General features: G+C 53.4%; 1 protein-coding gene across 1 annotated transcript in view; it reads right to left on the reverse strand.

Annotated features, from left to right (window-relative positions):
• Window positions 1-12485, reverse strand: part of TMPRSS9 (transmembrane serine protease 9) — a 41538-nt gene that overhangs the window by 10381 nt on the left and 18672 nt on the right. The window contains exons 7-12 of the mRNA XM_026449493.2: window positions 12053-12327; window positions 9969-10105; window positions 6097-6415; window positions 4235-4406; window positions 3258-3529; window positions 1689-1825 (exon numbers count right to left, since the gene is read on the reverse strand). Coding sequence (XP_026305278.1) covers window positions 1689-1825; window positions 3258-3529; window positions 4235-4406; window positions 6097-6415; window positions 9969-10105; window positions 12053-12327 — 1312 coding nt within the window. The remainder of the gene's footprint in view (window positions 1-1688; window positions 1826-3257; window positions 3530-4234; window positions 4407-6096; window positions 6416-9968; window positions 10106-12052; window positions 12328-12485) is intronic.

The following is a 12485-nucleotide window of genomic DNA, read 5'->3' on the forward strand; positions in this document are numbered from 1 at the left end:
CTCGCTCTGTCACCCAGGCTGGAGTACAGTGGCCGGATCTCAGCTCACTGCAAGCTCCGCCTCCCGGGTTTACGCCATTCTCCTGCCTCAGCCTCCTGAGTAGCTGGGACTACAGGCTCCCACCGCCTCGCCCGGCTAGTTTTTTGTGCTTTTTAGTAGAGACGGGGTTTCACCGTGTTAGCCAGGATGGTCTCGATCTCCTGACCTTGTGATCCGCCCGTCTCGGCCTCCCAAAGTGCTGGGATTACAGGCTTGAGCCACCGCGCCCGGCCTAATAATGGCATCTAACCTTGAGAGTTACTATTGAAATCTGATGCCTTTTATTTTTTTTTTTTAGGCGAAGTCTCGCTCTGTTGCCCAGGCTGGAGTGCAGTGGCACGATCTCGGCTCACTGTGACCTCCACCTCCTGGGCTCAAGCAATTCTGTCTGCCTCAGTCTCCCGAGCAGCTGGAATTATAGGCACCCGCCACCTTTCCTGGCTAATTTTTGTATTTTTTTAGTAGAGATGGAGTTTCACCATGTTGGCCAGGCCAGTCCTGAACTGCCTACCTCAGGTGATCTGTCAACCTCTGCCTCCCAAAGTGCTGGGATTACAGGCAGGAGCCACTGCACCTGCCTTTGTTTTTTGAGATAGGGTGTTGCCGTGTCACCCAGGATGGAGTGCAGTGGTGTGATCACGGTTTGCTGCAGCCTAGAACACCTGGGCTCAAGAGATCCTCTCACTTCAGCTGCCCAAGGAGCTGGGACCACAGGCACCTGCCACTCTGCCTGTCAATTTTTTTTTCATTTTTGTAGAGACGGGGTCTCACTATGTCACCCAGACTGGTTTTGCAGTCCTGGCCTCAACTGATCCTACCTCAGCCTCCTGAAGCACTGGAATTACAGGCATGAGCCACTGCACCTAGCCTGAAAATTAACCTGTCTTTGCATGCACAGTTGAGCCCTTCAGAAATCTGAGCATGGTGGCTCTGGCCGGGCGCAGTGGCTCAGTCCTGCAATCCTAGCAGTTTGGGAGGCTGAGGCGGGCAGATTACCTGAGGTCAGGAGTTCAAGACCAGCCTGGCCAACGTGGTGAAACCCCGTTTCTACTAAAAATACAAAAATTAGCTGGGCATGGAGGCACATGCCTACTTGTAGTCCCAGCTACTCCAGAGGCTGAGGCAGGAGAATCACTTGAAGCCAGGAGGCAGAGGTTGCAGTGAGCCAAGATCATGCCACTATACTCCAGCCTGGGCAACAGAGCAAGACTCCATCTCAAAAAAAAAAAAAAATCTAGGCTGGGTGCAGTGGCTCACGCCTGTCATCCCAGCACTTTGGGAGGCCGAGGCAGTCGGATCATGAGGTCAGGAGATCGAGATCGAGACCATCCTGGCCAACATGGTGAAACCCCATCTCTACTAAAAATACAAAAATATGGTGGCACATGCCTGTAATACCAGCTACTCGGGAGGCTGAGGCAGGAGAATTGCTTGAACCCAGGAAGTGGAGGTTGCAGTAAGCCAAGATCGTGCCACTGCACTCCAGCCTGGGTGACAGAGCAAGACTCCGTCAGAGAGAGAGAAAGAGAAGGAAAGAGAGGGAAGGAAAGGAAGGGAAGACAACTAGGTCTGCACACACAGAACTGCCAGGTGAACGGGTGTGGGCATTTCATCTAAATACTGCCCGGTTTCCCGCTTTGAATGCTTACCTGGCAGGAGTCAACTTTGCCTTCCAGGAAGCCTGCGCAGATCATGCGGTCTGTGAGGGAGAAGTTGTAGAGCGCGCTGCACGTTTTCTGGTCTATGATGCCCACGGACGCCTTCTGCAGGAGCTCGGGCTTGGTGGCTGCCAGGGAAAGAGCCCAGAAAGGCCACTTGCAGAGTGATCCTCAGAGCAGCTCCAGTTCGGGTCCGGTAACAGTGCCGAGATGCAGCATCCCCACCCCACAGACGAAGAAGCCAGGGCTCAGAGTTGCAGGAATCACACAAAGCCACAGAGTGAGAAGGAGGTGGGCCTCGGATTCCTCACTCAGAGCGCAAAAGTCTCCCCCCGTCCCCATGGGGCTGCCGCCCTAGCACCTGGGTAACGTGTCGGAGGCCGTTCTGAGGTCAAGGGAAGCATTAACTGTTGGGGTGGGAAGTTTGCTTTTTTTTTTGAGACAAGAGTTTCCCTCTTTTTGCCCAGGCTGGAGTGCAATGGCGTGATCTCAGCTCACTGCAACCTCCGCCTCCCGGGTTCAAGTGATTCTCCTGCCTCAGCCTCCCGAGTAGCTGGGATTACAGGCGTGCACCACCACACTGGACTAATTTTTGTATTTTTAGTAGAGATGGGCTTTCACCATATTTGGCAGGCTGGTCTCGAACTCCTGGCCTCAAGTGATCCACCCATCTCGTCCTCCCAAAATGCTGGGATTATAGGCGTGAGCCACCGCACCCAGCCAATTTTTGTATTTTTTTAGTAGAGACAGGGTTTCGCCCTGTTGGCCAGGCTGGTCTTAAACTTCTGACTGCAAGAGATCCACTGGCTGAAGCCTCCCCAAGTGCTAGGATTACAGGTGTGAGCCACCGCATGTGGCCACCAGCAAACGTTTTATATAAATGGCCTGAGAATTTAAATATGTTCGGCTTTAGGGCCGGGCGTGGTGGCTCACGCCTGTAATCCCAGCACTTTGGGAGGCCAAGACGGGTGGATCAGGAGGTCAGGAGATCGACACCATCCTGGCTAACATGGTGAAACCCCATCTCTACTAAAAAGTACAAAAAACTAGCCGGGCGAGGTGGCAGGCGCCTGTAGTCCCAGCTACTCGGGAGGCTGAGGCAGGAGAACGGCGTGAACCCAGGAGGAGGAGCTTGCAGTGAGCTGAGATCCGGCCACTGCACTCCAGCCCGGGTGACAGAGCGGGACTCCGTCTCGGAAAAAAAATATATAAATAAATAAATAATGTTCGGCTTTAAAGACCAGTCTCTGTCACAAGTATTTAACTCTGCTGCTATTGCAGGAAAGCAGCCATAGACAGTCTGTTGATGTGAGAACGTGGCCCTTGTTCCAATAAAACTTTATTTATACAAACAGGCAACAGGCCAGATTTTGCCCCCAGATGGAATGGGGAGGTGAGTGGTGTGTGGGCAGTGGGACTAAAGACAAAGGGATCAGCCACAGAGGTCCCTGTGCCATGGAATTGGTTTAAGGTCCAGGTAAGAGATGCCCATCCTGGTCCTCCCCAGGCCAGGCCCTGGAGAATAAATCCACCATTCCCCTCTATCGGGGCAGGACTCACCATTTCCTTCCTGCATATTTCCCCATCCGGAGATCATGCACTTCCGGCCCACGGGGAACTTCTGGATGGCCAGGGGCAGGCAGACAGGCTGGATGTATTTGTTGAAGGCCAGGGGGCTGGCCAGCTCCAGGACAGCCAGGTCGAAGTCCAGGATGCCAGGATTGTAGAGGGGGTGCAGCACCACCTGCCGCAGCCCGATCTTCACTGGGCTCCCGCCCAGCCCCAGGAGGGATGCAGTGCCCAGGTGGGCCCGAACCTGCTCCACCTTTGTGCTGTGGAGACAGGGCCCTCAGACGTGCCTGCCCTGCAGCACATGCCCGCCTTCTTGGGGGACGGACAGGGCTGGTGCACCCCCCTGGAAAACCACACAGGGCTGCCTGGGCCCCAGGACCATTCCTCTGACCCTCGGCTCCAGGGAGGAGGACCAGGGGAAGAGGGGCTGCCAGGCTCCTCCTGTAAAGGATCCCGAGTTGGGGGACCTTGGGCAAGTCAGGGGACCCTCAGGCTTCATTTTCTACACCTGTGCCAAAGCCCTCCCAACCCCCTACAGCTTTATGAGTCTCTCTCTTTTTTTGTTGAGACAGGGTCTCGCTCTGCTGCCCCAGATGGAGTGCAGTGGTACCATCAGGCTCACTGCAGCCTCGACCTCCTGGGCTCAAGCAATCCTCCTGCCTCACCCTCCTGAGTAGCTGGGACCACGGATGTGGGCCACCGTGCCTGGGAATCTCCAAGATAAATGCTGCCTGGGCAGCAAGCAGTGGGGAAGGAACCCTCCCCCACTCCCCTGGTTAGGCCCCGTTTGTCCTCAGAAGCCTGGGCACCAGCTCCCTCCTGTCTCTCAGCTGCCCTCCGGAGAGGAAGGGCTGCTCCCCGGGGTGGGGCGAGGGGTCGGGGGGGCACCAGCAGGATGGTTTCTGACAGGGAGGGGCTGGTGAGGAGGGAAACCCGGAAGCCTTCCTGGAGGAGGCGGGCCTTACTGGTTGAAGCAGTGGGCGGCAGACAGCAGCCAGCGGTCCCCCACCACAGTCGCTCCACAGAAGTGCCGGGAGCCTTCCTTCAGGCTGACCTGCCAGGGCACCTCCCCGGAGGCAGCTCCGAACCCGCCCACGACCCGGGTGGGCTTCTCCATTGCAGGCCTGGCCCCACATTCTGGAAGGGGGACACAAGACCAGGTCTGGGGATCTTGGCCTGCTCGGATGGGAGCACGGGGGTGGGTAGGGTCCCAGGACACCAACTGCAGCCAGGCCCTAAAGGGGCCGCAATCCCGCCCGTTCCACAGATGAAGCCGTGGAGGCTTCGAGGTGTCCATAGTTTGCCCAAGGTCTTGCAGCAAGTTCGTGGCCTAGCCTGGGGGACGGAAGTTAAGAAAACAACAGCAGCCCAGTCAGCCTGAAGACCCCCCGCAACAGACCCCGCCACAGACCCGCAGCCCACAAAGCCAGGTTTACGGGCTCCTTGCAAAGACAGGGCTGCACTCCAGGAGACCATGGGGCAGCTCAGAAAAGGAAGGGGTACGATTGCTATGGGGTTTCGGAACAGAGTATGGGGTGTAGGTGAACTGAAATGAAGCATGGCCGGGCGCGGTGGCTCACACCTGTAATCCCAGCACTTTGGGAGGCCAAGGCAGGCAGATCACCTGAGGTCAGGAGTTCGAGACCAGCCTGGCCAACATGGCAAAACCCTGACTCTACTAAAAATACAAAAATTAGCCGAGCGTAGTGATGCACGCCTGTTATCCCAGCTGTTCAGGGGGCTGAGGCAGGAGAATCACTTGAACCGGGAGGTAGAGGTTGCGGTGAGCCGAGATCACACCACTACACTCCAGCCTGGGCAACAAGAGTGAAACTCTGTCTCAGAAAAAAATATATATATATACATATATATATGTGTGTGTGTGTGTGTGTGTGTGAAAGCAACTAACAGGTTTTGGAAATAGATATAGTCCTACAAGTTTTCTTTTTTCTTTTTTTTTTTGAGATGGAGTTGTGCTCTTATCACCCGGGCTGGAGTGCAGTGGTGCCATGTCGGCTCACTGCAACCTCAGCTTCCTGGCTTCAAGCGATTCTCCTGCCTCAGCCTCCCAAGTAGATGGGATTACAGGTGTCATCCACCACGCCCAGCTAATTTTTAGTACAGACTAAAAATTAGTAGGGTTTCGCCATGTTGGCCAGGCTGGTCTTGAACTCCTGACCTCAAGCGATCCTCCCGCCTCAGTCTCCCAAAGTGCTGCAATGACAGGCATGAGCCACCGCGCCCGGCCAATCCTACAAGTTGTCTGGGTACAAGCTATTTGAAAATACAATAGGAAGTATTCCAGGCTGGGCGAGGTGGCTCACGCCTGTCATCCCAGCATTTTGGGAGGCTGAGGTGGGCGGATCGTGAAGTCAGGACTTCGAGGCCAGCCTGACCAACATGTGGAAACCCCGTCTCTACTAAAAATACAAAAATTAGCTGGGTGTGGTGGTGGACACCTGTAATCCCAGCTACTTGGGAGGCTGAGGCAGGAGAATTGCTTGAACCCGGGAGGCGGAGGTTGCAATGAGCCAAGATCATGCCACTGCACTCCAGCCTGGGTGACAGAGTGAGACTCTCTCTCAAAAAGAAAAAAAAAAAAAAGTATTCCATTGATAGATCGCCATAGTTAGCAAGACATGGGCAAGACCTATGGACAGAAAGATACCATGAGGGTACACGCAACAGAAGATGGGAATAAATGGATACACGTGACCTTTCCTTGAACAGGAAGACCCAAAATTATAAAAATACTATGATGATATCAATTCTCCCTAAATCAAGATGGGCGCGTACATCATCTTCTACCTTTCTGCCCCGAAAATACCTTGTAGCTTAGGAACGGTGACCCAGTCAAGAGGCACAGTGCTGGGGGCCTGTGTGGATTTGAAGGGGGTGTTGACCACAGGGCTCTCAGGACTGGTGGGCCAGGCCGTGCTGGGGGCGGCGGGGGCAGGAGCCACTGTGGGGGCCAGAGGCATGCTGGCTCTGGTGGTGGCCTCCAGGATCCAGTCACGTAGCTTGGTGACCCGGGCATAGACCCCCGGACGCCGAGCTTCTGCACACCCGATTCCCCAGCTCACGATGCCGGCCAGAAAGAACCGCCCAGGGGGCTCCTCGCAGACCAGGGGTCCTCCTGAGTCACCCTAGGAAACCAAAACATACCCTCAGGATGGGTCAGCAGCAGCCAGTCCAAATGCCAGGGCTGCGAGGCCCAAGCAGCAGCTCTGAGCTGGGACTGCCAGGACCTCTCTCCACCCGAGCTCACAGAGCACTTGTGGGCTGATCATTCACATCTCAGAACCTGTTTCCCTCTTCTGTGGAGGAAGGAAAAAAAACCACCACCACCACCCAAGGCAGTTGGACTATAGGATCTCCAAGATGTCTTTCAGTCCTACATCTGGAACGCTAAAACATAACCCAAATAAGTAACATCCCCTCCTCTTCTTAACCCAGTAGATCTTTGATAATGTCACCACTTGCTTAGGCTGACAGTATGACTGCCATGCGGGTGCCTCCAGGTATCTCACTGGTAGCTGTAGCATTGCTCCCAATGAAGCATTGCTTCATCTGCTCTCACTCATCCGGCCTCACCATTTTTTACCTTCCCACATCCAGCTCATCCTGACTTTTACATTCTGTGTGTGTTTTTTGTTTGTTTTTGTTTCTGAGACAGAAGTTTTGCTCTGTTGCCCAGGCTGGAGTGCAGTGGTACGATCTCAGCTCACGGCAACCTCCGCCTCCCAGGTTCAAGTGATTCTCCTGCCTCAGCCTCCTAAGTAGCTGGGATTACAGGCACCTGCCACCACGCCCGGCTCATTTTTTGTATTTTTAGTAGAGACAGGGTTTCACCATGTTGGCTAGGATGGTCTTGAACTCCTGACCTCAAGTGATCTGTCTACCTCGGCCTCCCAAAGTGCTGGGATTACAGGTGAGCCACCGGGCCCGGCCGACTCTTACATTCTTAAAGACGAGCCCTCTCTTATTAGTTCCTAGCATTTTCTCCAGCTTCTGGTTTCAATATGGGAACCTAAGCACGTGTAGCAGTCTCTCCCTATCTTTTCCTCACCCACCAGCCCTTAGAAACAAGAGCAAAGGTATACACAAAAAAGACAGCAATCGGCCGGGCGCAGCGGCTCAAGCCTGTAATCCCAGCACTTTGGGAGGCCGAGATGGGCGGATCACGAGGTCAGGAGATCGAGACCATCCTGGCTAACATGGTGAAACCCCGTCTCTACTAAAAAATACAAAAAACCTAGCCGGGCGAAGTGGCGGGCGCCTGTAGTCCCAGCTACTCGGGAGACTGAGGCAGGAGAATGGCGTAAACCCGGGAGGCGGAGCTTGCAGTGAGCTGAGATCCGGCCACTGCACTCCAGCCTGGGCGACAGAGCACCAGACTCCGTCTCAAAAAAAAAAAAAAAAAAAAAAAGACAGGAATCCACAACCACGCTAAAAAATTAGGCAGGGGAGATCCTGGTGGTGGACTGAAGCCATGAAGAATCATGAGAGGCTGACAGAAGGAAGCGGCAGCCCAGCCCGTGTGGGGAAGCTCAAGACAAAAGAGAAAGCTTTCTCAAGAGGACCTGGGTTGGTTGGGGTAGAAAAGGGATTTGGGCAACCACAAAGGATCAATAAGACCAGGAGGTCTTTGGTCCCTTGAAAGGGGCCAGAGAATCCAAGAACACAAGGTGTTAATGTCCCCCACCAAGAGAAAGTGAATAGCAAATATGAGATCACATCAAGAATTGAGTGACATTTTAAAATTTTCAATTTCTTTTTTTAAAGATGGGGTCTCACTGTGTCACTCAGGCTAGAGTGCAGTGCTGTGATCTTGGCTCACTGCAGCCTCCACCTCCCAGGCTCAAATAATCCTCCCACCTCAGCCTCTCAAGTAGCTGGGACTATAAGCATGCACCACCAAACCCGTCTGGTTTTTGTTTTTGTTTTTGTAGAGACAGAGTTTTGCTATGTTGCCCTGACTGGTTTCAAACTCCTGGCCTCAAGAGACCTGGGTGCCTCAACCTCCCAAAGTACTGGGATTACAGGTGTCAGCCACTGCACCCGGCCTTTCATTCTTAAGCACCATTTGAGGGATTCCAATCTCCATGAAATAAAGACACTCAGTTACAACAGAATAACTTATGTTTGCCTGAAATACAGTTAATCACAAACAGAATATAGAAGAACCATAACTGGGATTAAATTACGATCCTCAGAGAAAAAGAAGAAATGGTGTCCATGAAACAAGAACAGAACACTGCAAAACAAGACCAAGTGGCTGAAAGAAGAAAGAACAATGAGATACATTGAAAACAAAAATTGTAATTGTCGGCTGGGCGTGGTGGCTCACACCTCTAATCCCAGCACTTTAGGAGGATGAGGTGGGCGGATCACCTGAAGCCAGGATTTTGAGTCTAGTCTGGCCAACATGGCGAAACCCTGTCTTTACTAAAAATACAAAAATTAGCCAGGTGTGGTGGTGGGCACCTGTGATCCCAGCTATTTGGGAGGCTGAGGCATGAGAATTGCTTGAACCTGACAGGCAGAGGTTGCAGTGAGCCAAGATGGTGCCACTGCACTCCAGCCTGGGTGACAGAGCAAGACACTGTCTTAATTAATTAAAAATACAAAAATTAGCTAGGTGTGGTGGCGTGCACCTATAATCACAGCTACTCTGGAGGCTGAGGCAGGAGACTCGCTTGAACCTGGGAGGCAGAAGTTGCAGTGAGCTGAGATCATGCCACTGCACTACAGCCTGGGCGACAGAGCAAGACTCCATCTAAAAAGAAAAAAAGAGAAAAAAAGAAGGTTCCAGGTAAACAGCAGAGGCAGCTTGGCTGGCTACGTGGACGGGAAGGTGGACTCCTGCCAGGTAGCCAGCGTTTTTGAGACAGAGTCTCGCTTTGTCGCCCAGGTTGAAGTGCAATGTTGCGATCTCAGCTCACTGCAACCTCCGGCTCCCAGTTCAAATGATTCTCCTGCCTCAGCCTCCCGAGTAGCTGGGATTACAGGCACTCGCCACCATGCCCGGCTAATTTTTGTATTTTTAGTAGAGACGGGGTTTCACCATGTTGCTCAGGCTGGCCTCAAACTCCTGACCTCAAGTGGTCCACCCGCCTCGGCTTCCCATAGTGCTGGGATTACAGGCGTAAGCCACCGCCCCCAGCCCTGGAAACTTCTTGAGTTGAGCCTGCAGATTTCTCTTGGCCCAGCTGACTACCCAGGGGCAAGAGTCCACGGGCTTCCCATAGACCAACCTTTCCCGTACAGATGGAGAGAATCTGATGCCCAGGGTATGTGCTGGCATCATTCATACAAGAGGTGTTTCTTGGGTGGCACGTGGTATCAGGCCTGGTGCTGGGAACAGCATCTGTATCCCCACACAAGTCCCGGTTTAGAGGGCAGCTGGGGGGATTTACACAGGGACCCCATCGTAGCCAGGGAGATGACACAGGGACCCCAGCCTCTGTGGCACACACTGGGGCCTACTGGGAGGGAGCAGGGAGCCATGGAGGGTAGAGGAGGAAGTGCAGTCAGGTTAGAGCTTCTGGAAGATTCTCTAAGTAGCACCTGCCTCTCTCAGTCCCAACTGCTTTAAAATTCCTCAAGAACGGACATCCAGATAGCTGTGAATTGCTCAGCATTTGAACACGCTCCTATGTCTGTGTTTTTCTGGGGTCTGGGGCGTCGGGGGCTCACCTGGCAGGAGTCCACCTTCCCGTCCAGGTAGCCAGCGCACAACATCCTGTCAGTGAGTGAGTGGCCATACAGGCTGGCGCACAGTGCTTGGTCCAGCAGTTCCACAGTGGCTTTCTGCAGCACCTCTGGCTTGACCACTGGCCCGATGGGGAGAGAAAAGTAGGGTGAGAGTGCCGGAGCCCTGGCAGCCACTTTGAGCTGGGAGGCTGAAGGCCATCTCTCTGAACCTCCCTCAGTTTCCCCAGCTGCAAGCGTGGCTGCCTACAACACCTGGCTCTGAAACTGCAAAAGGTGAACACCCCACCTGGTGACACTCTGTGCCTGGACAAGGAAGCAGCATCAGACGTAACACCCCCAGCCCGCGATCCTCATCTCCCCTCCACAAGCTCCGCCCTCAGCATTCCCCATCTCAGGGATCTCAGGCCCCTCCTTCCAGATCCACAGTCCTCAAATTCCAAGTCGGCCTCAAGTCAGCCCCCAGAAATACCCAGAATCAGCCCCTGTCTCACGCCCATCCTTGCCCGGGTCATTACAGCTGTTCCTCACTCACCTCTGTCACTCTGGTCCCACCCAACTGAAATCCATTCCCAACCCAGCAGCCAGCCCCACTCTCGCTAAACATTAAATCAGGTCACATCAACTCCAGCCCCGGGCGCTGCCTTGCTGTCCTCCTACCCCAGGGCCTTTGTACATGCTGTTCCTGCTGGCCGAAATGCTTGTCCCTGCAGAATCTGCCTGACTTCCTCCTTCATCTCTCTCTAGGAGGCATCTCTTGACCTCCCTATTTAAAGCTGCAGCCCCCACCCCCGCCTTATTTTTCTCCACTGGATCCACTTCCCTCTGTCAGTCATCTTGTGACTGACTGACCACCCCTGAAACTACACCACACAATGCAGTAGCCACTGGCCACGTGTGGCTATTTAGATGTGCATTTCAGTACATTAAGATCAGATTTTTTGGCTGGGTGAGGTGGCTCACACCTATAATCCCAGCACTTTGGGAGGATGAGGTGAAAGGATCCTGAGGTCAGGAGATTGAGACCAGCCTGGCCAATATAGTGAAATCTTGTCTCTACTAAAAAAAAAAAAAAAAAAAAAAAAGTTGCTGGATGTGGTGGCGCATGCCTATAGTCTCGGCTACTCAGGAGGCTGAGGCAGGAGAATCACTTGAACCCACAGGTGGAGGCTGCAATAAGCACAGTTCGTACCGCTGCACTCCAGCCTGGGCAACAAGAGCGAAACTCCATCTCAAAAAAAAAAAAAAAAAAATCGCAGTAGCATCGATGATGGGTTATAAATATATCTTAGCAAGCAGTGGAATTCATGAATACAGAATCAGAGAATAATGCAGACCCACTGTGTTTTTCTGCATTATTATTATTATTTTATTATTATTATTATTATTTTTTTTGAGACAGAGTCTCCCACTGTCACTCAGGCTGGAGTCCAGTGGTGCAATCTTGGCTCACTGCAACCTCCGCCTCTTGGGTTCAAGCAATCCTCCGCCTCTTGGGTTCAAGCAATTCTCAGCCTCCTGAGTACCTGGAATTACAGGTGCCCACCACCATGCCTGGCTATTTTTTATTTTTTTGAGATGGAGTCTCACTCTGTCACCCAGGCTGGAGTGCAGTAGCGCAATCTCGGCTCACTGCAAGCTACGCCTCCCAGGTTTACGCCATTCTCCTGCCTCGGCCTCCCGAGTAGCTGTGACTACAGGCGCCCACCACCGCACCCGGCTAATTTTTTGTAGTTTTAGTAGAGACGGGGTTTCACCGTGTTAGCCAGGATGGTCTTGATCTCCTGACCTTGTGATCCGCCCGTCTCGGCCTCCAAAAGTGCTGGGATTACAGGTGTGAGCCACCGTGCCCAGCCCAAGGCTAATTTTTTTTTTTTTTGTAGTTGTATTTTTTAGTAGAGATGGGGTTTCACTATGTTGGCCAGGCTGGTCTCGAATGCCTGACCTCGTGATCCACCCGCCTTGGCCTCCCAAAGTGCTGGGATTACAAGCATGAGCCACCACACCCGGCCCTTTTCTGCGTTATCGCCTGCCCGCCTGCCTGAGTTCACTTGCAGGAAGATGCGTACGGAAATCCTCCTTGAGGTAGCCCCAGCCTGAGATCAGGCACTTCTTGCTGGGTGGGAAGATGTGTGTGGCAGCCGGGAGGCACACGGGCTGGATGTGCCGGCCGAAAGGCAGAGGGCTGGTCAGCTCCAGCACTGCCACGTCAAAGTCGGCCGTGTCTGCGTTGTACAGGGGGTGCTTGACGATCTGGGCCACCCGGGCCCTCACAGTGCTGGCCTCCGAACCACTGAGGTAGGTCGTACCCACGTAGGCCACCCACTCCGTCGGGTCTTGGAATCTGCAGGAGCAAACCCCGGGTCAGAGGCCACCGAGAGTCAGAGCTGACAGGGGAGGCGGATGGGACACTCACCTTGAGTGCAAAATTTAAGGGGCATCCCCCCTAAATTAATATTTATTTGTTTGGTTGGTTTTTTTTTTTTTTTTTTTTTTTTTTTT

Source organism: Piliocolobus tephrosceles, chromosome 21 (genome assembly GCF_002776525.5).
Source record: "Piliocolobus tephrosceles isolate RC106 chromosome 21, ASM277652v3, whole genome shotgun sequence".
NCBI classification, from domain to species: Eukaryota; Metazoa; Chordata; class Mammalia; order Primates; family Cercopithecidae; genus Piliocolobus; species Piliocolobus tephrosceles.